Source organism: Phycodurus eques, chromosome 17 (assembly GCF_024500275.1).
Source record: "Phycodurus eques isolate BA_2022a chromosome 17, UOR_Pequ_1.1, whole genome shotgun sequence".
Classification (NCBI taxonomy): domain Eukaryota; kingdom Metazoa; phylum Chordata; class Actinopteri; order Syngnathiformes; family Syngnathidae; genus Phycodurus; species Phycodurus eques.
In genome coordinates, this window is record NC_084541.1 from 18,156,041 (window position 1) to 18,183,530 (window position 27,490).

The 27,490-nt window shown below is 43.9% G+C and overlaps 2 protein-coding genes across 2 annotated transcripts; one reads left to right on the top strand and one right to left on the bottom strand.

The window, feature by feature from the left end:
* Positions 1 to 11,354, top strand: LOC133415607 (reticulon-4 receptor-like 1). Its single transcript, XM_061701760.1, has 3 exons — positions 1 to 263; positions 6,458 to 6,912; positions 7,284 to 11,354. Exons 1-3 carry the CDS (start codon positions 251 to 253, stop codon positions 8,145 to 8,147), a joined length of 1,332 nt encoding a protein of 443 aa, XP_061557744.1. The 5' UTR covers positions 1 to 250; the 3' UTR covers positions 8,148 to 11,354.
* On the bottom strand, positions 4,415 to 27,490 carry LOC133415606 (replication protein A 70 kDa DNA-binding subunit-like). Its single transcript, XM_061701759.1, has 18 exons — positions 27,369 to 27,490; positions 27,019 to 27,066; positions 26,748 to 26,829; positions 26,571 to 26,676; positions 26,417 to 26,502; positions 26,010 to 26,096; positions 22,962 to 23,283; positions 21,655 to 21,757; positions 21,500 to 21,568; positions 20,977 to 21,169; positions 20,691 to 20,827; positions 20,219 to 20,367; positions 19,087 to 19,216; positions 15,268 to 15,444; positions 14,897 to 15,004; positions 14,537 to 14,623; positions 9,298 to 13,400; positions 4,415 to 6,906 (listed from the first exon to the last, which is right to left on the bottom strand). The coding sequence occupies exons 1-17, from the start codon at positions 27,399 to 27,401 to the stop codon at positions 13,293 to 13,295; spliced, it is 2,025 nt and encodes a 674-aa protein (XP_061557743.1). The 5' UTR covers positions 27,402 to 27,490; the 3' UTR covers positions 4,415 to 6,906; positions 9,298 to 13,292.

Below are 27,490 nucleotides of genomic sequence, written 5' to 3' on the forward strand. Positions count from 1 at the left end.
AGGGAGGAGTGGAGCAGCTGCCGGCGTGCTGAGAGTCCGCACAAAAAACGACGAAGAAGCCGAGGAGGACGACGGCGACGGCGTGCTTCATCGCGTCAAGTCCCGCCGCCGCCGCCGCCGCCGCCGCCGCCGCCGCCATTTGTCGGAAGAAATTTCGCAAAAGTCACTCGGAACCGGCGGCGCCGCCGCTTCACTTTGACCGACGCGGGGAGGAGGAGCATGCTGCTCCCGCGCGGACCAAGATTCTAGAATGTTCACCCGCCGTGAGTCCCACTACAAGCATTCTGTGTGTGTGTTCCGTGTGTGCGCGTAATCACTTTAGCCCAGGTGTGACAAACGTATGGCCCGCGGGCCGTGGATGTATCCAATCTGGCTCGTGGAGGACAGAGAACACATTCACTGTTACAGTATTTTCAATAAAACCTGGAAGACGCAGTGACGATTTAAAGCGGAACTAAAGCCGATTCATTCAATTGTCATCCGTCTCAGGGGGCCGCCATGTTGGGCGATATCGCCCTCTGCTGTCAACTGAGATTAACATCACTAGTGCTGTAGCGCTCGCATTGCGGAGGTCACGTGACCAAACCCGGCAAACAGGTGAGCAGCCGGACTCCTCAAGTACGTTGGCTAACTAACTCACTAACTAGAACGACATTTTAGCAAGTTTGAGTGGTTTGAGTTCTTGGAACTTTCCAAAGTACCATTCACCTGGCAGGGTCTTCTTTGAAGTTTAACTGCAGAAACTTTACCCCAGAACTAGGAACTTTTTGGAGGACCTTTGTGTTTGGACCAAGGGAATTATTGTCTAAATTTAGTTTTCGGGTCAAAAGAAGAGCCTGCTAGTGGGGGTGGTACTTTTGAGAGCTCTAGGAACCTTTGAACCATTGACTATACTCCTATTGGAGTATTTTAGTGTTAGTCCCAAAACTAAAAGCTCCTGGAACTTTAGGTCGAACTAGAACCTTTTGGGGCTGCATTGTCTATTTGGACTGCAAGAACTATTATCTAAATTAGTTTTGAGGGTTATTTACAGGGGTCAAAAGAAGGCCCTGCTCGTGGAGGTAGTACTTTCTCAAGAGGTCCAGGAACTTTTCTAATTGGATCTGTGGCGGTGAACCTTTTCCAAAGACTTAAAAGTTCCTGGAACATCAAGTAGAACTGAGAACTTTTAGAGATAGTTATGTGGTTGGACTGCGGAAGCGATGGTCAAATTAAGACACTGCTGGTTGGGCTAGTACTTTTGAAAAGACCTCATACCTTTGAACACATGGGAACCTTTTACCAGAAACTAAAAGTTCCTCAAACTTTAGGTGGAACCACTGGGAAAAAAACATTGTGACCATCATAAAAAGCCTCCATTTCCGGTTCTATGGCGATCATCACATCGCTCAAACTCAACAGGAAGTGACATCACATTTAAAGCACCAGTTTTTCTGTGACCAGTAGTTCACTGCTTTTTACACTTAACTGTATGACAACTAGGCAACTGACTTAAGGCTTCAAGATGGCCACAGTTCGACCCCGGAACGGACCATTTCTGCTCTCCCATGGGGAAAAAATAGCTCAGAGCAGATTGTGTTGGAATTTTTATGCATAGATTACACTTTTTTTTAGGTGTCAACACACACACACACACACACACACACACACACACTTGAGGAGGCACTGAAGTCCTCATTTATCCTGTAAAGCACAGCGACTTGTGGAGGTGCACCAGCCAGCTAAAAATAGATGCTGACGCATCACAGAAAGTGCAACAAATTAGATGATGATGATGTTGTTGTTGTTGTTGTTGTTGTGTGTGCGTGCACGCGCGTACGCATATTATTATTAATCAGTTTATTATGTATGTATTTTTGTGCTCAGGACCAAGGCCGTGTCTAACATGAAGCCATCTTGTGGCATCTCGGTGCCAAGGAACTATGTTGAAGTGAAATGAGGCGCTTTCATTTCGTCAGGCCACTGTGTTGTCTCATAGACCAGGAGTGCTTTGCCGCCATCTTTTGGCTCCTATAGGCAATTACAACCTTTACAGAGCGGGCATCAATTGCAGATTTTGGTTTATTCGCAGCAGCGAATAGCAACTGAAAAATGCTCTCTGGTAACACAAAAGTCGTTTTAATCATTAATTATTATTGATTAACTTCATGTGGCAGGCCATCTAGCGTGTTTGTTAACTAACTGACAGACTGATTGACTGAAATACTGAAATAAATAACCGTCCAACAACCATGTAACAAACCAACTAACCCTGACCAGATAACTTACCAAACTATTAAATAACTAACCAACCAACTAAATAATAAATTCATTAATGACCAACTGACTATCTAGCCAACCAACAGACTGACTAACTAACAAATAAATAAGTAACCAACAAACTAGAACAACACACCAGATAAGCATTAAGTTACTAACTGACTGAGCGACCAACTATCTAGCTAACCGACCATCTGAATAAATAACCAATCAACCAAATAACTGAGTGGATGTATAACATGAGAAACATATTTTGATCGGTTTGTGTTCCGAAGGATCCCGGGTGACTGTTCGGGTGGGGGGGGGGGGGGGTGTTTCGGGCACTGAGCCGTCTTTGGTTGGCGGCCTGGAAACGCGCCGACATTAATCTCCTTAAGCCGTTGCCGCGTCACGCAACGTCCACGGCGGCTTGTCGTTGGCTTTCGCTTCAGCTCAGCGCACTCATGAGTGCATCATCATCATGATCCCCCTCCTCATCATCATCATCATCGTCGTCGTCTTCAACATCAACTTCAATTAGCGCGTGAAGAAAGACGCTTAGCTGGCACTTTCTGTCCGCCCTACAATCGCTACGCTTGTATTTTTAGCTGTCGTGTGCGTGTGTGTGTGACCTAAACATTAACCAAATAAACACACATTTTATACACACACACACAATTACTGTAACGTCAACAATCCGCCGGTTCAGTTCAGCAAGTGCCAAAGCATAGGCTGCATTTTAAAAAATAACCAAATAAAGTCATTAACCAACTAACTAAATCAATAAACTAACCAACCAACCACCTAACTAATAAAACTGACCAACAAATCAAATAACCAACCACTTAACCGACTGACAAATCAATCAAATAATGAATCAACTCACCAGCTGACATACTTACCAACCAGCTACAAACTCATCCTAGCCAACCAAATTCATAACCAACTAATTTACATGCTGTCGATCTCCATGTGTACATTAGACGCTTGTCCATTCTGAGTATGCATCTCGTGGCTCTGGCCCCGCCCCTTTCGGGCTCCCAGGTAGGCTTGTTACGGTGCCAGGCCAGCTGCTAATTAGCGACTTTAACGAGCTCCTCGATGGCTCCCTCGAGACCCTCCGTCCCACTTTCACACATCAATATGCAAACACTAAAGTGTTTAAACGCCTCATTCGGGGCGGGGGGTGGACCCTTTCGGCCAATCAGAAGCCTGAAAAAAAGTCATTCGCGGAAAAGACAAAACAACAACGGTTGCGCTCACGTTGACAACCCACAAAACCATTATTGTTTACAAACAATTTGAAAAAACATATCATGGTTGTCAACATGATTTTCTTCACAGCAGCTTGATTGACAGAGTCAGAAACATTGATTGACAGTTTTGTAAACTTTGATTGACAGCTTCGTAAACAGCCCACAGCAAGTGGATTTAAAACACGCGCACACACGGTCATGCTGTAACGCATTCACTTTGATTCAATAAAAGGAGACTCGCCTCATTTGCATATTCAAATGAGCAGGAGAAATAAGAATGTATGACTTTCAAATGAAGAGCTGGAGGGCAAAATCAATACAGTGGAGCAAGTAACGAAGGCTGCGTTGCCATGGTGACTGTGGTTTGGCAGCAAGTGTGTGCAACTCTATGTAAAACCGTTGCGCATGTGACAGTGAATGCAGCACAACAGTTGTTTACATAAGCTGCGACACAAGCCGATGTGATGCGTTCGAAGTTCAACAAGCACAGAAAAAAAGAAATAGGACTTTTTCAATTCGCTTTTTCCAGTGAGGACACTGCGCGGGGCCACTTTAACGAGCTCGCGTGTTCAAAATTTAACAGCCGGTCAAAATGTCACTCGCACAGTTCCTCTTTGGTACTTTCGGCCCAGTTTGGGACTTGGTGAAGCAGCATGTGGCTCATTTAAACAATTGTATGGTTGTCAATACGAGGTGGGTCGTTTAGTATCCGAATACGAACACGTGCCGTCTGCAGTCATGCTAAACAAAAGCCTCATGCGGCTCGTTAGCGTGCTAGCTTAGCAGCACGCCACACAGGTGGGTAGGGGACGAGGCATTCGGACGTCCCCGGCGACGGTGGGACTCCACGCACCCGTCCTCGAGGGAAGTGTCCTCATCACAGGGTGAAGGCAGCAAGCGTATCTGTTTGTAATGGGGCAGTGAACGCAACTCGGGGTGCATGTTTTTTTTTTTTTTTACATCGTGACATTGAACACAGCCAAAAAATAAAATGAAAATTAGCCTGTGACCGTGAACGCAGCACCTAGCGTTGTTTGTGGCATGACAGTGAACACTGCAAAATTTGCTTACATTATGACAGTGAAGGCATCGCAAAATGTTTGCAGTGTGACAGTGAATCCGTCACAAAATGTGCTTGCAGTGCGACAGTGAAGACATCGCAAAATTTGTTTGCAGTGTGGCAATGAACGCATCACAAAATTAGTTTGCAGTATGACAGTGAACGCATCGGCAAATTTGTTTGTTTTGCTCCATCCTGCAAATGTGCTGCATTCACTCTCCCATTCTATTCTATTGGCTCCACTGGTTCCAGTAAATGTGGATTTTATTTCACCCCATCAGATTTCACCTTCGACCGTATGTGTTGCCGTGTCAATCTAATCTGTCCTCCGTTTCTTTAACCAATCAAATTAATTCAAATTCTAGCCGGCCCGAGCTCGAATCAGCATTTTTACGTCAAAGCAAAACGCGTCTGTAGCGATCGACACACATGAATGCATGAAATAATCAGCCTCTTTGGGGAGTAGGATGTGTTTTATTGACATTTTGCACAAACTAGGATGAGGGTCTCCCTTTCTGAGGTCACGAGGCCAACCTCGGCAGAGCAGATTGAATTAGCTCAGCTGTCAATCAAGAAGCAGCCGTTCTGCACCCACACGCAGCAAGTAGCCAATTATTTAGTCTCTGTAAATCATACAAAATACAATTTATAAAAAAAACAAAAAAAAAAAAACGTGCACATGATAAATGTTCACGCTAGGCAGCAGCTCGTGTATGGGAAAATCCTGATCTCATGAATGCAGCAGTTGTTTCCAGTGCACTGCAAACTGCTGCTGCCTTCACTGTCACACTGAAATTATACACTCCGCTGCGTTCACCGCCACATTGAAAACACACGCTGTGCCACGTTCACCGTCACCATGAAAACATTGCCGTGCTGCATTCACAGTCACCCTGAAACCAGACTGTGCTACGTTCGCTGTCCCAATCGTGTGGGCCCCCCCGTCTGCAAGGCTTGTGTTATATTTAGCCGGGACGCAAAGTACGAGGAGTGAGGAAGAAGAACTTAGTGTGCCGGCCATCTATTATTGAGTCCTGGGAGCATTTTGAGCGTTGCTCTCTTAGTCTCATGTGTTGTTAGCCAGGAAAAAAAACAAAAAACCGCAAATGATAATGCCAGACTCCTGCGTGCAACTTTGAAATCTGTAGTGTTTACATGCACAGCACTTGTTTTGTGGTTTGTGTGCGCGCTATCATGTAGGGGTTTCCAAATGTGTGTTTTTTTTTTTTTTTTTTTTTTTTTAATCGAGTCGACTTCAAAGCTGCACACGAGGAGCTGCAGGCTTTTGGCATATGGAGGCTAATTGAACCAGGACACACACACACACACACGTGTGGCACACACAGATGTACATTAGTAATGCTGCCTGACTCCACTCTCCTACTTGGATTGGAACAAACAAACACACCCACACAACATGAAGGACACACACAAATGAACACCACAACTGACAGGACACACACACACACGTGAAAACATTACACAACATGACACGCACTCATTCACACACACACACACACACACAGAACCATGCACAATCGCATGCTGACGCGTTCATGAATAAACATGACATATACAAACAACACGTACGACACACACAAGACAAACTCTCATGAAAATGCACACGTGCACAAACGCACAAAAAAACAAATACACACGACTCCTGAGCGCACACATGGACACGAAACGCAAGCGCAGATAGAAACACGTTATCGATGCGTTCAAATACACAAAAATGCAAATTGGGGGGCGGGGTACCATGGCCCAGGGCATCTTTCCCCCCCATCTCTCTCACTCACTCACTCACTACTCCCGGATCACGTCAACAGGCTTTTTAGTTGACATTTTACCCGCCTCGGCTCATTATCAGCTGCGCGACTCACGCATCCGTGTCCCCGTTCAGGTTGCGGCGGTGCGGAGCTGCTGCTGGTTCTGTGCGGCCTGGACGCGTCGCTGCCGTGCCCGCTCCACTGCATCTGCTACACGTCGCCCAGCACCGTGTCGTGCCAGGCGCACGACTTCCAGGCCGTGCCCGAGGGCATCCCGCCCGACAGCCGGCGCATCTTCCTGCAGAACAACGAGATCGGCCGGCTCCTGCGCGGACACTTCCCGCCGGCCGCCGCCATGCTGTGGCTGTACTCCAACAACATCTCGTACATTCAGCCGTCCGCCTTCCACGGCTTCCGGCTGCTGGAGGAGCTGGACCTGGGCGACAACCGCCACCTGAAGGCGGTCGGCGCTGAAACCTTCCGGGGTCTGGACCGACTCCGCGCCTTGCACCTGTACCGCTGCGGTCTGCTCAGCCTGCCGCCGGGCGTCTTTGCCGACCTCCACGACCTCCAGTATCTCTACCTGCAGGTACGCAAAAGTGCTCGCGCTGACGACTCTGTACTTGTGTATCTTCAAATCATCTCTTCACCATTGAAATCAATGGAAATGCTGTTAACAATCCCTCGCCATTTGCGGGAGAAAGGGACTGAGCCTCCCGCGAATAAAGTTTTTTTTAAATTAATACAGACACCCCTTCAAAAAGGGGTTAGAAATGCCTACATTAATCATTTAAACACGATTTCAAACAACATTACCTGGAAAATAAACTGACAAAAGATAACAGATCATTTGATATAGAAAAAAGTGCACCTGAAGTGAGCTTCGTTGTCAGAAAGAGAAATGGGGAGCATGAATAAAGAACGGTCAAGATTTGCCCCTAACGCCGTGGTCTCTCCCAGGACAACCAGTTGGAGTTCCTGGAGGACGACCTGTTCATTGACCTGCTGAACCTCAGCCATCTGTTCCTGCACGGCAACCGCCTGTGGAGCCTCCACCAGAACACCTTCCGGGGCCTGGGCGCCTTGGACCGCCTGCTCCTGCACCAGAACCGCATCCAGTGGGTGGACCGGCAGGCTTTTCATGACCTGGGGCGCCTCACCACGCTCTACTTGTTCAACAACTCCCTGACGGAGATGTCGGCGGGGAGCCTGGCTCTCCTGCCTTCCCTCGAGTACCTCCGCCTCAACGACAACCCTTGGGACTGCGACTGTGAGGCGCTGCCTCTTTGGGACTGGCTGCGGAACTTCCGAGGCTCCACTTCTTCATTGGTGTGCGTTTCGCCTCCAGAGATGGAGGGGAAAGACTTGAAGATGCTGAGGAAGGAGGAGCTACCCACTTGTCTGAAGGGAGAGGGCGGGGCAGGCGGTGTCGCCGGTGGCGATTCATTGAACCACCTGAATCGTCACCGGAACCGCCACAACCAACACCAGCGACCGTACCTGCCCCACGGTGATCAGCACAACCTACCGCCACCCTCAACCTTGCCACGGCCACCCAAGGGGGGCCGCGGAAACTGCACCCGGCGGGGGCGCAAGGCCAAAGTGGGGCCCAACGAGGTGCGGCTGCTTGGCAAGGGGAGGGAGAAAGACTTCAGGGGTAAACATGACGGGATGACCACTGCCAGGAGGAAGAACAAGTGTTTGCCAAGAACTTCGGTGGGCCCCCCCAGTGGGGTCCAGAGGGCCACTAGTGCGGCGGCGGCACCCTTTGCTGGGGCCTTTTTCTGTTTAGCGCTGCTAGCATCACTGCTAACTCTGCACTGACCCAAGACTTGGTCACTTTTGACTGCTTTGTTTGGACCTCGTAAAAGGCACTCACAAGTCCATTGTCAAAAGTACAAAGGCCCAGAACGTGTACCGTGTACAGTCCAGAATTTGTGCAATTTTCAAGCAGATCATTTTGGAAATGTCTCAGTCAGGGAAAATAACATACTCCTTTGATGTCTGTGTAGATTCTCCGTCATTCAGGTCATGATAATCCACAAAGGTTGAATGGAGGCTGCTGGACTTGTCCTTGTTTGTTGAAGTCATTTCACCTTTGTTCCAAAATGCTTCAGTTCTTAATTTTAGGTGTGGCGTCTCGCTGTTAATGGCTCTGGTGGGTGTATCCCATTAGGGCGATCATTTGCATCTTGCGTCTGTCCTGATACCCCCCCCCCCCCCCTCCCCCCAAGACAGTTGGTCATGATGGTCGTTCCCCAGCCATGACTGGCAATGCCAACAACGCCAGAGACATACTAAATAGTGAGACTCCGCATCTAAGATTTAGAACTCAAGAAGCCTTTTGGATTAAACAAAAACAAGAGTCCAGTTGCCTCCATTCAACTTTTGCGGATTACAATTCTGAGGTGTACATAGGAAAGTTGGTACACAGTGGGAGTGCCTAACAAGGACCTCTCCATCCTCAAACATGGAGACTTACCGTCAAACTTCTCGAGAAGGTTTTCCTAAATGCTAGATCTCGGACGGTGCCCCATCAATGGGCTGCTTGGCCATGTTTATGGTTTTGGGACCGTGGTTCATGGCCCAAGTCCTGTTCTTGGTTATAGCCTATGGTCTTGACCAGAGTCAGTGTCTAGACTGTAGATCATGGTTATGGTCCATGGTCTTGGATCTGGGTCTTAGGCCTGTTTTTTTTTTTTTTTTTTTTTCCCCTTTGACTATGACCACAATCATGCCAACACAAGCACAAAGTCATGTTCTTGGTTATAGCCCATGGTCTTGGCCAGAGTCAGTGTCTTGACTGTAGATCATGGTTATAGTCCATGGTCTTGGATCTCAGGCCTGTTTTTTTTTTTTCTTTGACTATGACCACAATCATGCCAACACAAGCACCAAGATTTTTTTGTGTGTGTTAAGAAGACCACTGGAGATAAACTGGTGACCAGGAGTGGGGATGCTTGTGTAATGTCACCTGATGATGTCACCTTGGTGGTGTGCGATGTCACTTGTATCTTCTGTCCTGCGAAGAGGTTGTAAAAGTTGAAATCCTGTTCTTGTTTCTCCTCAAACCTCAACTCTTCCAGTCCTGTTTTTACCTCCATTCTCTCCTTATCTCCATCTTCACCTCCTTTCGCATCAATTCCCCCCGTCATCTCCTCTGCCCCCAACTCTTTCATTCTCCTCCATCGTCTCCCACAGCAAATTTCTAAACCGCTCTTCCACCTTTTTCTCATCTCCTCCACTCATTTCTCTCTCTATCCTCAGCTCCCCACAACACATCTCCTCCAACCTGTCTTTTCCATTTTCACCTTTTCCTTTGTCTTCTGCTTTCAAAGCCAATCTTCTCCAGCTTCACCTCCTGCAACTCTCATTTTCCACTCAACTCCTCCACCGTTACCGCTCTTTTCCATATCATCCTGCAGTCTCCTCCCCCTTTATCTCCTATCTTCTCCAGTTCGACCACATTGTCACCATCTTCACTGTCTCACATTCCTTTCTCCTCCACCGCCTCCATCCTTACCTTTCCCTTTAATACCTCCCATCCACCTTCACTTGCTATTTTCTCGTTTCACTTCATGTTACTGTCTTTTGCTCCTCCCTTTCCATGTCCTCCACCATTATATCCTAGCTCCTCCTGTTTTCCTGTCTCTTCCTTTCTCCTCCACCCTTGCCTCCTATCTTCTCCAGTTTCACCACCTGCTGTCACCATCTTCTCCTCCTCCTCAACGATCCCCCCATCTATGTTCCATTATCACCCCCACCATATATCTCCATCACCACCTCCTCCCTTACACGACACAAATACACAGTTTCTAAATAAAAAAATAAACAGGTGTCCTCAAACAACTGCGTCCTGCTCTTAGTGCGTGTGTGTGTGTATAAGAGAGTCCTGCTAATAAATGAGCTGAGGCACATTGATAAGCCAAAGAGAGAAAACAATAATAGGCAAAAAAAGAAGAGAAAGAAGTATTTTGGCCTCTCTGGTGTCCTACTTTCGCTGTCATATCAAATATGCGGCGCACGCACACTCACGTGGTGTTGTCAGGGCGTATTAGTGGTGAGGGGGGTGTCAGGTCAAAGAGTGTCAGCATTAGCAATGTTAGTGTTCTGCAGTCACTTTCTTTGTAGAGTATGAGAAGGCCGGCAGTCCAGTGGGAGGAAGAAGAAAAGTAGGAGGACAAGGCAGTGAAGGGGAAAATGAAGAGGTGGCGGTGAAGAAGAGAAGTGGTGGTGGTGAAAGAGGACAAGTTGGAGAAAGGGGTGGAGGATGAATAGGTGGAGAAAGAAGAAGGGTGGCGGGAGATGGAGGGGTGGAACAGGAGAGGGCGGAGGACGAAGAGGAGAAGGGAGCGAAGGAGGAAGGACAATGAAGAGGAGGTGCGGGAGCTGAGTAGGATGGTGCTCGTAAAATTAAAAAAAAATAAATAAATAAATAAAAATAAAAAAAAGGGGCTACGACGAGTATCAAGAGTTCAATTTCAGGCGCATAACTGCTGTGCCTTGGCAGACGTTTTTGGTCGGATATTCCTATCGGGCTCGATGGCACTAGACTAAAACATTCAACAAGATTCCCTCACCAGATGAATACCTTTCAGAATTTTTATTATAACTCCGTGCGTGCGTGAGAGACTGAGAAACTGGAGCAGTCCTCAGGAGGAGGCGGCGGCCATGTTCTCGTTAAGGCTTTCAATTAAAGCCTGCCGCTTGTCCATCACAGGAAGGAGCGGAAGACGCGAAGAACGGCATAGCCATAGACGGGCTAATGAATTGAATCTAATGTATGTAGCGGCGTTGGCACGCTTCAAGGAGTGGATATTTCAACGCAAACAGTGCAGCAACATATGTAGATGAACAATGGCACTACAGTCACAGGTATTCGTCATCCTCTGCGAACAATGACAAAGACTACAGTGGCTTACAGGGGAGTAATTTGTGTCCATCTGGATGTGTATTCTGTGCATATGTATTACACTGCCCCCAGGTGGCCAAGGGGCTCACACCAGAGGAAGAAGCGCAATGTCCACTGAATTGAGGCAAAAATATTTGAAAACTGCTTATCTTTACTAGGGGCCCCGCCCGATTAATCGGCAGATTAGCCATTTTCAAATTGGCAATTAAAAAACCAAAACATTAACACATTACGACATAGGACAAAGATGACATTCAACCCCATTCAAGTTCAACAAATACTCAAGGATGAAGTATTGTAAAACAGTCAAATGTTCTGCCTATAATTCATCTCTTTTTCACTAAGCGTTTTGGGGACACAAATGAAGTTATTTTATTCATTATATATTTTTTTAATTAATCAATCAATGAATCAGTTATCGTAATTTTATTCAGCCAAACATTGGAATCTGGCTAAAACAATATAAAAAAAAAAAAAAAAAAAATCTATACTGGTCGGGCTGTTGTCATTGCTACGTTTTTATGACGTGCATATTAGCGATCTTTTTTATTTTAAAAATGCATCACCCAAACCTTCCGTTGTGTTTTTAGGGGAGGCCGGAACGCATTAAAAGCATTTCCATTCATTTCAATGGAGAAAAAGATTTCCTCTTCTTCCCCTTAATTCCTCCACGTTGCATTTCTTCTCGGCACTCCATCTTTTGACTCTTGACTGTAGTCACCATGGCAACCGCACCTCCTCCCCCCACCTCTCCCTCAACACGCATCAATCATTTTCCCATTCCGTGATTGCGCCTCCTCCCTGTTACCATCACGCCTCATCCTCGCCCACCTGTCAATCAAACCTCCTCACTTTTGCATTGTCAAAAATATCCCCAATGTTGTTGCAGATTATTATTATTATTATTATTATTTTTAAATGTCCACTACTTCTGCAGACTTCTTTAAAGAGCTCAGCTGCTCTTACAATGCCCAAAACACACAAACGCACACACTGGTGTTATGCAACACCGCTAAGCTAAATAAAGACACATTAAGTAACTCTTGGCTTCAGCGACGTGATTTTAAAAAAGAAGACACTGGAATGAATCCACTCCTGTTCCAGAACTTTTTCATCTAAATAACAGAGGAATTGTCCATCAGCTGCTTCCCTCTTTTACACTTGTGCCAAGCTACATTCAAGGACACTTGGCATTTCCAACCTCAGTTTACGAAAAAAAAGCATTCCCAATAATTGGGAGTGCATTCCAACAAAGTGTGAAGTTGAACTCGAACTGCACACTGAGGAGAAATAATAAATACATGAATATGTGAAAAGTGTCCAAACTTTCCGAACTTCAACTAGGAAAAGTGCAGCCAAGAAAACTTGAGAACGTCAAGGAAATTTACGTTAGAATTTCTACTCAGAAAAAAAGTCCATTCCGGGAAAGTGGAAGTTTTCCAACTACAAAAACTACATTTCAGTCAGATGAAAAAATTCCAAACTCAAGGGCATTCCAGGAAACTCATCAAATTACATTCAAACACCTCAAATTGCATTCCCAGTAACCGAGAAGTTTCCACCTACAACTAGGAAAAAAGTGCATTCCGGGAAACTGGGAAGTTGGGAATCTCTGGCCTCCAAGTACGAAAAAGTACACAAGTACAAGTACACGGTAGGCGGTGTGGGTGGTCCAGTCCATGGTGCCAAATTGAATGCAACACATTTAGATGCATTTCCTGTCACACACGTCCATCATGTGTCACCCATTACAAAACGACCAAACGTGAAGACAAACTCGTTAAATCACTTTTTTCCCCGTCGTTTGTCTTAACAAAGGCGGGGTTTTTTTTTCCACGCGGGCTGCGAATAAAAATGTAAAACAGCCCACGCATGCACAACAAACACACAATGAGTCACGCACACAAAGAGCTTTTGCATCAGAAGATTACGAAACTCATTCCACTTGCAAATGTCATCCAAATAAGATTAAAAAAAAAAACAAAAAAAAACATGATTTGTATTTAGCATCATTTCCTTCTTGTCAAGTGTATGGACCACCGAGACTCAGGTGCGCCTCAGTTACCGCAGGCCAACGTGCGGATGCTGTTCAGCAGCCTCCTGCTGTGCTGCCGGTGGTCCACCGGGAGGACTTCCATCACAGTCACCTTCACGCGACACTCATCCTGAAGAACAACAACAAATGACAACAACTGAAGCAGCTTCCTGTGTCCAAGAGTTCTTTTTTTGTTTTTTTCCTTTTCCTATGTATTTGTATTTATTATTACAAAATAACCCTCCTTTGACAATTACAAATGATTCTTTTTTTTCCCCGCAAATATGTATGTTATTTTACAATTAAAAAATGTTACAATTGAAATGTTTCAATATACGGTATAAAAAAAGTGTTTTATTTGGGGGGTAATTTTACAAGACCAAATTTCATACAAAGGTGATTTAAAAATGAATACATCTGGAATTTTAAAAGAAAAAATGCATGTTGTTAAATGTGTAATTTCACATTTAAAAAAATTAAAATTTACAAGAAAACATTTGTACTTTTGCAATTTATTACATTTTTGTAAATCAAGAAAAATGCCTTGTACAAGAAAAAAATAGATTAAAACAATACTTTTTGAAAGTTTACTAGGTAAAAGTTGTTAAAGAAAAAATATTTTTTAACTGTATAATTTTTAAAAAGAATGCTTGATTTGACAAGAACTTTTTCTAATTTTCAGATTTTAATAATTATGTAAATTTTACAAAATCCTAATTTTACTAGAATGTTTAGTTTTTAAAAATATTTCTTAACTTTACAAGACTCAAGATTTATTTATTTATTTAAAAAAAAAAAAAAATATATATATATTTTACAAAAAAATATGAAAAAAAATTCCCATTTTACAACCAAAAATAGACAGGAGGATTTTTTTCTAGTAGAATTATCACAGTTTTGGTCATGAGATTCATCAACAAGGAGATATTGCACAGAGCAGACGCATGGAATACAGAACACAAGGTCGGCAGCGACACAGCCGCTTTCTGACGACCGTCGTACAATTCCTTACCTTTGATCAAACGACACAAATAACCTTGGGTAACTAGCCACATGCTGCTTCACCAAGCGGCACGGCGCAAGTGCACTCCCGTGGTCGTTACGCTCGAGCTGCCATGTAAATCATGAGACTAGTGAGGCTAAATGCTTTTTCGTGACTTATGTTGAGGCCCACACCATAACGAGCGCCATCACCGTGACAACACTAATTGAAATATCCCAAACAATGACAGATTATTGATTGACTTTGTGGGTGTGTGCGCTTACGTTGTATGTCTCCAGCTTGACTCTACTCCTGAAGATGTGCTTGCTGAAGTGGACTTTTTGAAAAACCTCATTGAACGCGTCCTCATCCTGACACACAAAGCACACAATGCTACAATGCAACGCCACAAAGAAATGGGCTGCAGTATGCTAACATTTCAAATGCTAACAGTAGAACAACTAAGGATTTTTTGTAGTCGACTATAATGCGATGTCGGGTCGATTAAATGATTATTTTTTTCAGCAGTACACGGACCGGTTTCACGAAAAGACATTTGGACAGATCGGCATAGTAAACATGCGGAGTAGTAAACTCGACAAGTTGACTAATTGGTGTGATGGTCATGTGTGTGTGTCTCTTACTGTGTCCTTCAGACGTCCGAGTCGGTCAGCACCGAGACCTAGCAAGGTCTCCGCCGTATCCTGGAAGCACGTGGCCCACACGTTGTCCCCGAAGTCGGCCAAGTTCACCTGAACGCATCACATGACAACGATGTTTTGACAAAATAAATGTTTATTCCACCCCCCCCCCCAAGAACATATTTTCACAGATGGTTATCAGGAAAGCAGATCCCAGAAGCCAAACTTATTATGAATGTCAAATATTGTATTTTTTCTATAAGTGAAGGTGAAAAGAAAAATTGATTAAAATCGGAATTCAGATTTTTGTCAAAATTTGCAGATGTCATTTTCAGACAATATCCTAGTACAAAATGATGTGAACGCGTACTCACAGAGAGCATGAAACGGTACTTAAAGTCGGGGTAGTCCTTGCCACATTTGTCGCAGTGGTAGCGTCCGTCGTCCTGCTCCTGAACCTTCTTGTTGCAGGACTCGCTTGGACACGCCCGGTAAAGGCAGTTCTCCTTGCGGGCGAACACCACCGTCGCCACGCAGCTGAAGTAGTCCGCCTGCACGCAAACCCACACATCAGTATTTTCAGAATAGTACTACACAGTAGGTAATTTCCGACTTTAAATGACAGACAAAGGCATCACATGCATTGCAACAATTGATTTTGAATTTTTAAAAAAAATATGAAATGAATGCTTAAAAAGATTAATACAAAATTTGACATTTCATAGTCTAGTAACTGTCAATTTTTACTGAAATTATCATATTGTAACACATTACGCTAAATACAGTAGCTATAATTTAAACTTGAAAGGGAAATAATCATTTGAAATGTTACCAAAATAAACTAAATATGGTAGTAACAATGATTTACATTTGAAACGGTAATACTAACGTTGACTGACATTTTATCAGTTTAGCACATTACGGTATATTCGGGAGTAATGCCAATTCAAATTCAAAGTGGTAACATTACCAGTGTGAAATTTTAGCACGGTTTACGGTAAATACGCTCATTAAAATCTGAAACGGTAATCTAACCGTTTGAAACATGACGCTGAATGGGGTAGAGACAATAATTCGAATATGAAGCGATAATACTAACCATTTGAAATGTTTATCAAAGTTTATCTGTCCACCGTTTCATCTCTTTTGAGCTCAAATCAGCATACTTCTAGCACTCTTTTTCTGGTGTTCTTTGGTGTTGTCGTCGGGCCAACAAGCAGCTGGGCATGACACAACAAACAGTAAAATCCAATCAAAAAAAACAACAACACTGGATCAAAACTTGGCTTTATCGCAGGAAAACGTTGCCAAGATGCTCGGCCAGCTGCTAGCTGCTAGCACAATCAAAAGTCACACACTACGCTAGCTTGCATCTGCGAGGCTCATCTGTTCGACTTCCCTGGCGCGTAAACTCTGGCCCAAAGTGTGCCCGGTGCAACAGAACGACCCTAAAAATTAAATTTGCGACGGACCCTCCGATCAGCAGCCAGTGAGTCAATAAATGTTAATCGGGCCATGCGATACCGGTCGCCTCATCCCGCTACACGCAGCCATTGTGAATATTTAAGCGTATGAAGTGGTGCCTCCACGAGTGAAGATGCTTTTCTGGCAACTCCTATGAAATAGTTACAAGCAACAGATCTAGTATTTTTTTTTTTTTTAAACTCTACTAGCAACTTTTTTTAAAGCAACTAGGAACAAATTTAGCAACTATTGTTCACAACAGTACCTAGCAACATATCTAGTGAATTTTTTTTTAATTTTAACGTGAATAGCAACTTCGTTCCATCTTTCCAAAAAAAGTGACTAGCAACAAACCTAGAGACAATTGTTTTTTTTTGTTTTTTTTAAAGCGACTACCAACAAATCTAGTGACTATAGCTAAGAAAAGCTATTAGCAACAAATATGGCAACCATTCTTCAAAAAAAGCAACATGCAGCAAATTTATACTTTTGTTGTCTCGCTCAAGTTTTTCAAACTCTGGGCTCTGCTTCCAAAAATATAAAGGCTCTTGCTTGCCATTCAACCCCATATAGAGCCAAACCCCGGTTGTCATGGCAACAAGCCAATATCACCATGTCAAAAAAAACCAACAAAGAATCAGTCTAATTCTTGAGCCTTGGGTATTTGGACCAAAGCATCCCACAGACGCGTGATCATGACACCTCGGGGGGATAAAAATGCATAATGTCGCCTTTAATGAGAACAGCTGATGAACTGTTTCCCTGTGGGACGTGTGAATACAAACACACATGTAGTACACGTGCACGTTTAAATATCCATTGCTTGCACTACTTCTGCCAGAAGTCAGGGGAAAACGCGGCGTGTAAAGATCATGTCAACATGCGACAGGACAACAAGTAATAAATCAGTGGTGGCATCACAAATAGTGACAAGAGCAACAGCGACCAGGCTCGTCGCCGTCATATAAAATACCACGCTCGAAGAGGAACAGGCTCCAAAGTCATATTCTGAGCATACGAAGGAGATGCTCCAAACTAATATTTCCACCCCGCTGCCAAGCCTCCCTCTGGCAAAAGCCTCCTTGGAAATTAGGAGACGTTCTCCTGATGGTGACAAATCTAGTGACGACTTAAAAAAAGTGACCAGCAACAAATAGAGTGAGATTTAAAAAATAATAATTAATAAATATATATATATATATGTATATATATATATATATATATATATATATAAAGGGACTAGCAACAAATCAAGTGACGTTTATTAAAAAAATTGAAAATAAAAAAAAAATCTAGTGACATTTTTTTAAGTGACTAGCACCAAATAGACTTTTGTTAAAAACTAGCAATGAATCCAGTGCCAATCTTTTTTATTAGCAACCAGCACCACATCTAGCAACTTTTGTTAAAAATACAACTAGCAATAAATCTAGTGACAATTTGTTTAAAAAAAGCAATTTGCGCCAAATTTAGCTACTTTTGCTTCAAATCTATGACACTTCCCCACCCTCAGTGACCAGTGACTCACTGTCCTAAACATGTCAGCCCCCATCTAACCAGAAGCCATGTTGTTAATTAGACGTCCATCAAGCACCCAAAGCCACGCGTCCGCCTGCCTCGTCACATTTCTCAGAGTAGCAGATCTCTGGAGGACTTTGTGCATGCCGGTGGCTGCAGGGTGGGGGAGTAGAAATTTAAAAAAATAAAAAATAAATATAACAAGACAGCATGCTTAGCAGCTCAGATGCCAACATGCTTTGGAGCACTTTGAAGACAAAGACAAAAGGTGACCTCGACCTCGTTCTGCCCATCTCGAAGCAGACGCTACCGCAGGAATCAGACGGAACAGTTTGGAGATTGCGCCAAAAAGAGATAGATATAAAATGTTTTAAATTATTTTTTACACTATTTTTTAAACTTTGAATGCCAACTATCACATAAAAAAAATCTTAGCCCTCCAAGTACCATCATCATGACGAACATTAACATTCAGTAGCATAGGAGGAGGCCTGTTCATCAAAAACAAGGTCAAGTTTTTAGTGGACCCCCGCATAGTCATGGTTCGACCTTTTGTGCATTCACCCATTTGCATTATTATTACATTTTTTGGAACCTAGCCCCATTTTTCAGGGAACCCGCCACATATTGGTGAAATATTTTTGCCCCACTTATTCATGTGTTTATCAGGGGAAAAAAACTAAAAATATTATAATGATCGTCAATTATTCGCAGATTTTTTCTATTCACGGTCTGCATAATACTAAAAAGTTAAATACAACTGAAATATACTTGGTTCATGCAATAGGTTGACCCCCCCCCCCCCTTTATTGCATTAGTAGTTTAATATCCCATTGAATTCTTACCTCATTAATTTTGCTCATTACAAAAAAAGGTGATTGACATTACTAAACGTAAACCTCCACAGAACACTAAAAAAAAAGAATCAAAATGAACAAATTTGCCCGTGATAAAAGATAATTTTACAACACTCAAAGTCTTGACATTTATGACATGAATGTGATTGTCCATGGAAGAATTGTTTACTTTTTTAAAATAAGATTCCACCTATTGATACTCAAAGGACAAATTCAGGTGTTAGAGCAAAAATACAAACTAACAAAAAAAATAAGAATGAAAAAGAAACTCCCTGACATGTGAAAAACAGAACACCACGGAGGAGGTAATAATTAGCAGCCTTACACCCGTGAGTGCGTGTGCATGCGTTTCACCTTCTCGCCATGTCCCAGTTGTTCCGTCTTGACGTCGCTCAGAGACTTCCAGTTGGTCCTGAATTCGCCGCTTGTGAACTGGACCTCAGTCAAGGACTGACTGCACAGGCCGTGGCCTACCTGGTTGTACCTGTTGACAAACAGTGCACGTGCTCAGTTTTATTGATGCTCATCATGTACAGAAATTTAAGAATGCGTCCAGAAATTGACCCATGAACCCATGACCAGAGGGCTGACTCGCTGTATGAGACGGCTCTGCCCCTAAAACAAGCCAATGTCACCATGGAAAGAAATGTGAAGTAAAATTTGTGTAGAATTGTTGATCCTTGGGGCTACTTTGACCAAAGCACACCCCAAACATTAAGACACTTGGAAAGTCTTACCAAAGTATGAAATCTGACGAGCTGCTAAGCTACGCTAGCACGTAAAAAAAAAAAAAAAAAAAAAAAAAAAAACACACGGAGGGCGAGTACATGTGGGCAGAGCAAACAAAAGCATTCCTATTCCCTCACATGGAGCCTTAATGACGAGATGAGTCACCGCTTCACATCCGCGCACCACACGCCGACTAATAAGCTCTGCGTTGAAGCGTCCCATCTGCTCACACACGCGCACACAAACGTGCGCTTCTGAGCGTGCAAATATGGCCGCTCTCCGGCGTCCCGACGGGCCGCGTCGAGACGCCGGAGAGAACAGCACGCAGATGTGTCGGCATATCAGCAGACTTCTTGGGAACAGTCAAATTTCACACTAACATTTGAAAGGAACAAGAACTGATTTGTGCTTTAACGTGGAGCAGGTGGTTAGCACATCTGAGGTTCAAGGTTCGAACCTGGTCTTTGGTCTTCCCGTGTGGCGTTTGCATGTTTTGGATTCCCACCGGGTTCTGTGGGATGGTCATGAATTTCACGATCAATCACGGGATTGGGCAGGAGAGGGTGTGAAAGCCACCGAGAGGGGAAACCATCTACTCCCGCTTCGCTTTCAAGATATTAATAAAAAAAATAATTAAAAAAAAGAGCAAGGCTTGGGATTGGGAGGATTTCTGAAAAAGTAGTCATATATGTGTATATTTTAAGTTTGTATTCAAAATTCAATAGGGTTACATCAAGTGTATGAGATTGGCACTCACCAGGCTCTCAGCTCAAAGGCCTCGGGGATGTCGGGGTTGACCATCACCGTGGAGCAGAAGAACGCAGACAGCGAACGGCCGCCGAAGGTCGACAGGCGAGCCCCTTTGACGGCCACCACCGGGTGACAGGAGGCGTTAAACTTCTGAGCCTGGAGACGCAACACCACGTCAACCATTTTGGTTTGAGGGTGGCCATTTTAGGGTCAACAAATAAGAACTAACTCCACAAGGTCAGAACTTGAAAAAACATCTACAAAATTCAGTCCCCATTGCCAATTTTACTTAGCAACATGAAAAGAGACAGGACATTGGCCATTTCGGTTTGAGGTGGCCATTTCAGTCCTTTTGGCTATTTCTAGGGGTCCTTCATGGAGATAAAGTCAGATGACTCACCATAAAACAGGAAAATCTTTATATTTTAAAAAAACCAAAACAAAAAAACAAAAACAAAAAAAACAAAAAAAACCATTACCTGGTCTCCCCACAATGTGAGCATCACCATCTTCCCGCTAGAGTCGGACAGCACGAGCTCCCTCTTGGTGAGCTGCTTGCCGGCCTTGGTGGTGATCAGGGACACGTCCTCGGCCTCCTCGCACACACCAATCACGTCTGCGGAATCAAAACGGGACGCATCGTTTCGTCAAAACAAAAAAACGTTGCAACGGGCGAAAAAGTTTGGATGTTTGGATGGATACATCATTCATCCCGTGAGAGAAATTAAATTGCCAGTGCAGTCATATTTTCATTGCATTCCTCACCAATGATGGCTTCGGGGTCTTTGCCCTCCAGCTGCGAGATGGGCACAAAGTCGCAGTGCACGGTGGGCACGCCCTGGCTGTCCTCGCACGGCACGATGCACGAGTTGGCCTCCAGCGTGATCTCGTAGTCGTTCTTCAGCGACGTGTACTGCTTGTTGGCCACCTTCAGCGAGCCTTTGGAGATCAGATAGACCTGCGATGTCAAAATATCGTCATTGAGGAGAATTCTATGTTTCGCCTTCTTCTTTGACTTCATTTGCGACACTCAAAAACATACACAGAAAAAATAAGATGAAATTCCACAACCAAAAATGGACCGTTTTGTTGCTGTTATGTATTATTACTTAATAATGTGCTATGAACTCTGAATTCCCTAAAATGTATTTTTTTTTTTTTTTTTTTTTTATATAAATCATACGGTCAAATTAACGCGACTTAATCAAATCAATGAATCACCCAGCCTTATCTACATGTCATGCTTGTCATTCACAAAAGTGGAGAAAAAAAAAAAAAAAGTGCTCACCTTGTTTTGCTCCACCAGGGAGAAAAACTTGTCCACTTCACTGTTGAAGGCCGTGATCCTGATTTCTCCCTGCGCACATTGAACGCCACGCGGCATTCAAGTAGACGTGTGACATGTAACGTGACGCACACGCATCCGTGTTCGCCGTGACTCACACTCTCGTCCAGGACCTCAAAGTTGAAGACCTTCCCCTCCCCTCTCGAGTTGCTCCAATTGCGGATATCAGACTTGTTGGTCACTCGGGCTCTGACGGTCCAACTGGAACACAAACATAATTGTTCAAAAGAGCCAATGTATATTAGGGTTGATGTTTTTTTTCATTATTATTGTGTAAATGTATGTAAATCATCCAGACAATATCCAATATATTTGCACACATCTCAAACATTTCCTATTGGCATAACGGCCATGTGTCCGGATATTTTGGTGTATATGGTGTATGCAATACATCCCCATCTGCTCCTGTGTGGTTACAGCATTGATGTTATGCATCTGACATTTTTGGCCTAAGCTGGCATTGCTATAATTATTACACGACATGTCTGCTTAATTATGATTAAAGTTGCCCCTCACAAGGCCCTTCAAGGAACACTGAAAATGAGTAAAATGGCCGCCTGAAACCAAATTGGCCGATTTCCTGTGCCTTTTTCGGCATGGCTTCTTGAGACTTTTTTTGTGTGCTTACAGACATGCCTACCAAATGTCATGTTGCTAAATGAAACTGGCAGCAAGGACCTAATTTTCCAGACATTTGCTCAATACTTTGTGGAGTTTAGTTGTTGACCCTAAAATGACCACTTCTAAGCAAAACCGCTGACGTCCCGTGTCTTGTCGGCTGTGGTTGAGACTTTTTTGCGGGTCTCCTCATGCCTACCAAATTTCATGTTGCTAAGTGAAAATTTGATGAGTTTTTGTAAGTCCCTAAAACGGAAAATTATTTGGTTTAAGAATAACAATGACAATCAAACAATTTCAACTCATAATGGCACAAATGTGTTTGTGTAAAAGCACTTCGATAAATTCACAAGCAACGGGAGCCGTCACAAAACATTTTTACAACACTAAAAAAGGCCCAAGTGGATGGGCGGGAGTTGCATTGCGGCGGTCTGCACAAACATTAAAAAAATAAAAATTCTAACGCGCCAAAGGCAGAGCCGCTTTTGAGCTAATGAGCATCCCGACCGCTCACATCAGGCGCCAAAGCGAGGCATAGCTTTTCAACTGAGCAATTCCCAGGGTAACGCCATGAAGGACTCTGATGTCTTTTAAAAGTTGGGGGAAGAAAAAAAGGCTCACAAAGTTTCTTTTCAAAGAGGCAACGAGGTACGTCGTACATCTGCCAAGTCCTGGACGCGTCAGAAACACGATGCTTGGTTGCTTTTTAACAACAGGAATTGAGGAAGAAATAAAATGGCTGCCTGGAGGGAGTATAGAAAGATGTATCATTACGGCATCAACTCACTTGCTCAAGTACGGGCTGAGATGGTATATTGGGGTCAATTTGGTTGGCCTCTGGGAAGGACTGGAAGAGGTCGACGCCTGCATGGGGAACGACATCCCAGAACCCTTCACAGGCGATGCCTTCATGGGGGACGGCATCCCAGAACCCTTCACAGGCGATGCCTCCATGGGGGACACTATCCCAGAACCCTTCACAGGCGATGCCTTCATGGGGGACGGCATCCCAGATGCCTTCATGGAGGACATCATCCCAGATGCCTTCATGGGAGAAGCTTTCCAAGAGCTCTTCATTGGAGAACTCTTCATCTGGGAGTTTTCACAACCTTGGTAAGGAAACAAGGAAAGCAGTTTAACAGGGAATAAACCAATTTTAGGCTGGGTTCGGAATTGTTCACTCGTTCTAGACTCACTAAAGCCTTGAGATACGAGTTTGAAAACACAACACTCAAATTATCTTTGCCCACTGAAATGAATGAAAATCGGTTCCAGCCTTTCTTCCCCAAAATACCAACAAAAATGGGTTTTTATTTCATTAAAAAAAACAACAACACTAATTTAAGAGACTAAATAATTAGTTTCTGCCACATTTTTGCTTGAATTGAATGGACATTGTGCTGGTCCTGGTGTGTGCCCCTGGGCCACCTGAGGGCAGTAATATAGTACAGTACTACAGACAGAAACACACACGAAGAAAGAGTTTCACAACTGACTGACTCAATTTGCTGCAGTAATATTATATTTTTTTCCCCAAAGGATAAAGAATATATGCATGCGGCTTGTGTTGTGACTTAAGTTCACCGCCACCAAACAGGTCCCGTATCGTAAGACAAAGCAAAAAAAAATAACAATTATCAGCTGAATGACGGGTCACTCGTATCTCAAGGCACCAAATGCAGTTAGAATACAGTAAGAATAAACCTTTGTACAGGTGGCGTCAATTAATGGCGGGTTTGCGCTTTGTGCGGCAGGGCTCCGTCTCCATCCCCCTAACACTGTAAAGCACTTTTAGTTTGGCATCCACTTGACAAAGTTTTCCTTGTCATCTCTTGGCAGGACGTCCCGGTGATGTAATCAACACAATGGCCAAGCACACAAAGTTGTTTCGTTTTCCCACCCGCTGTGCGCTCACCTCCCTCCTCGCTGGACGGCAATTAGTCGTATGTGACTCAGCGGACGCAACACCTCAAGGCTTGGCACAGGCCATCGGCCATAGTGAGCCATTAAAGGACATCCGTGGCCAGTCGTTCAGCAAAATAAATAAATAAATAAATAAAAAGCAGCGTTTTCAGAAGAACACGTGCAGCTCAATAAATATAGTGGAAAACTGAATTTAGATCAAGTCAAACGTGTGTGTGTATGATGTTTATATACATATATATATATATATATATATATATATATATATGATGTTTATATACATGACGTTTTTCCAATGGGTAGGCGTGGAAGAGGGTTTCGTCCAGCTTGTCTGTGAAATTCAAGCTTCTACAAAACTTTAATGACGAACAGACGTCAGTAGATGGCGGAGCTGCTTCGCTTTGGAATCAGCGCAGCTTTTGAGTTAAAGATAAAAATTCTAGGGTGAATCTTGGCTTGTGACGTCGATTACGAGAGACAAATGCCAACACGTTCGAAATCGAACGTACTTAGGCACCTGACACTCGAACAGAGTATGTATATGTTTTGGTATAAACACTATGTGTAGGTCGTAGGAAGCGCGTGTTGCACCGTAAGAAAAATGACGCAGCCCCTGACGTTCATCGCCAGCCATGTGGTGAATCAGTATCTGTCACAGCTAGCTTCTTAGATATATCTGTGTGTGTCTGTAAATAAAATATTTTGCCACTTTTTGGTCAGGCTGGTGTTTTTGGTGAAACTGAACCATGTTCTAGTGCTGACTACTAGAGAACAAAAAAATGCTAGAAGCAAAGTTGTTTTTTCTGCTTTAAGAAGAAAGTCTACTTTTTCTTTCGGTAGGTTCAGTAATTGGTACTTATATTGTCACAGAACAAATTATTCTGTGGGTCTCAAAAGATCATTAAAACAGGTGGCAAAACAGGGAACTCTGCGTAGCAAACAGCTGCCAGTCAATGAGCCAACGAAGGAGCTGCATCGCCGCGGTAACACAAATCCGAGCCTTTAACGAGGAAAGGCGCTCATCAACCACTTAACGCGACGCATCGTCTTCGCTGAGTCAATCTCCATCTGTGCACCCAAAACATGGGAAGACGAGCTGCAACACTTACACGCACACCGTGTTGTTTTACCAGAATTACTCCAAGTGTCCAGATGAGAGGCCGCCTTAAAACACTTCACTCAGGTGAAAGGCAACACGGCATTTCCGGCTTTTAAGCGAGCAAGTCTCTGCCGCTGCAAAGCCAGACTAATACAGTCTATAAAGTATGCATATGTTGTGATTTACAAGAATACCTAACTATATTTATAATTCGTAATGTAACTGGGGATAAAAATGGAGAAGCTCGTGGTCATTGTCGCCAAAAGGTGCGCCGGCAGTTATGAATGCGCACCGGTGATCTTCAAGTCAATGCAATAGTATTCGTGTGCAGCCTGCAGAATGTCGTCTGGTTGCTTGTCTTTTGGTAAATCTCTATCAAAAAAAGAGAAGCCAGGCAGGTACTAGGGTTCTTTTTCTTAAACGGATATATGGCACCACCTGCTGTTCATACTGAGAAACACCAGCATTTATATTTGACACAAACCCAATGTTAGCACTCACAATAGAATCTTTCACACAGATTCTGCTGACCTGTCACATGAGAATCATAAGTAGCACATTGCACGCAACTGTTTGGAGTTTCACGCATTCCGATAATTAAGATGCGTGGGGACTTTAGCGACAATGTTAACGCAAAGGGGCGTGGCGAGTGAGTTTCGGGTGAACAACTTCACACCAGGGTTGAGGTTTCTCACCGTCCCTTTACGCATCCGTTACTATGTCAAAAGCAAACTTGCAGGTCGACTTTAACCTCCCGACCCGGCATTGGTACCTTTCACACAGGACAGCGGGGAGAAAGGGGCCACGACTTACTGCCGCTTGTGCCGTATCCAGAGGGTCCTGGTATTTCATCGGAACTGGAGGTGCTCGGGTTTGCCTCCTGCTGGCCGGTGGTTTGACCTGCGGGTCAAACAAACAAAACAGTGTTGGCGAGGGCTAGGCCATTTCTCGAGTTTAGTTGAGTCATTAGATTTTTTCGCTGAGGATGATTTTTTTGTGTGACTTCCGTAGTTAATGCTGGAAAAACAATTTCAAAGCTTTGGGTTTGGGGATCAAAAGGAACCAAATCCTTCAGGGGAAAAAAAAAAAAAAAAAAAAAACTTGAATAGTGTCCGTGTCATTAGCTTTTTCTATAAGTGAAGGAGGAAAGGGAAATCAATAGAATCGTAAATCTCAATGATGTGAAATTTGTATTTTCCCCAGAATGTTCCATGCGTCACCGATTAACTGTGTGGGATTCCCGATATTTCCTCCGGCATCCGCAGCAGTCTGTAACACGTCCATGTCCACCACCACCAGAACCCGCCTGCAACGCACGTGGATGGAAACAAGCCAGCATGAAGACATATTACACACACACACACACACACCTACTTGTGGCCCAAATACGAGGAGATGGTCTTCTTGAGCATGCACACGCAGTTAGGCGCCAGCAGCTCCGCTTCCTTCAGGTGGTTCAACTGTGACGCCAGCAGGAAGCCTACGCAAACAAACACGCTCACCGCTAACTCATGACGTTTAACGACGACACGCGTGCGCGACGACACTCACAGGAAGAACTGCGCACGCCGTCGCTCAGGTTCAGGCGGTACCTGGTGTGTCCTTGTTTCCCGGGAGGGTACTCACGGATGTACTGGTAGGGAGGAGAAAGAGAACCCTTAAGTTGATGGAAAAAGACAAATACTTTCTGGGGAGGTCCCATTGAGAGTTAAAGGAGGCGCACTTATTGACAACTACAATATTTGTATACATTCGTCAAATTTTCCGAATATGACCCCTTTAATGTACAGTATCATTATAGAATTTAATAGCATTGACTCACCATAACCTGCAGAACTGGATTTATGACCGGAGACTCGTTAAAGAGGTCCTAGCACAAAATAAATAAAAGGATCAGAGGGGGTGACGTCACACGGCCAAATCACTAGAAGTTCTAGCGTGCATGTCAAGTTCAAGCCAAAACATTAGTGGTCCGTGTTTTGTTTTGGGTGCCACGCCTATCATATAACCTGATTAACATTACTTGTACACAAAAGTAGAATGTCAATGGAAGATAATTCCAGTCGTCGCGTAAATTTTCCCTAAAAGCGTGTTAGCAGTTTGAGGCTAAAAGTGTCACATTACCGGTTGAGCTACCGATTATGGCGTATAAATATTCGCACTCATTCTCACCTCAATCGCCCCTGCCGTGAGGTTAACGCTCATGTCTTTGCGTAAAAGTGTTCCAAAACACCTCAAGACTTCAGTTTGCTTTAAAAATGTCTGGGGGAGTTGTTGTGACGTAACAACATGGA

Excerpts from the sequence above, each read along its gene's own strand:
- LOC133415607 (XM_061701760.1), top strand. Across the intron at positions 6,913-7,283 it reads TCCAGTATCTCTACCTGCAG|GACAACCAGTTGGAGTTCCT; the intron begins GTACGCAAAAGT and ends GGTCTCTCCCAG.
- LOC133415606 (XM_061701759.1), bottom strand. The coding sequence starts at position 27,401 with ATGAGCGTTAACCTCACGGCAGGGGCGATTGAG. Across the intron at positions 26,830-27,018 it reads ATCCAGTTCTGCAGGTTATG|TACATCCGTGAGTACCCTCC; the intron begins GTGAGTCAATGC and ends CCTCCCTACCAG. Across the intron at positions 21,569-21,654 it reads TTGAGGTCCTGGACGAGAGT|GGAGAAATCAGGATCACGGC; the intron begins GTGAGTCACGGC and ends CAATGTGCGCAG.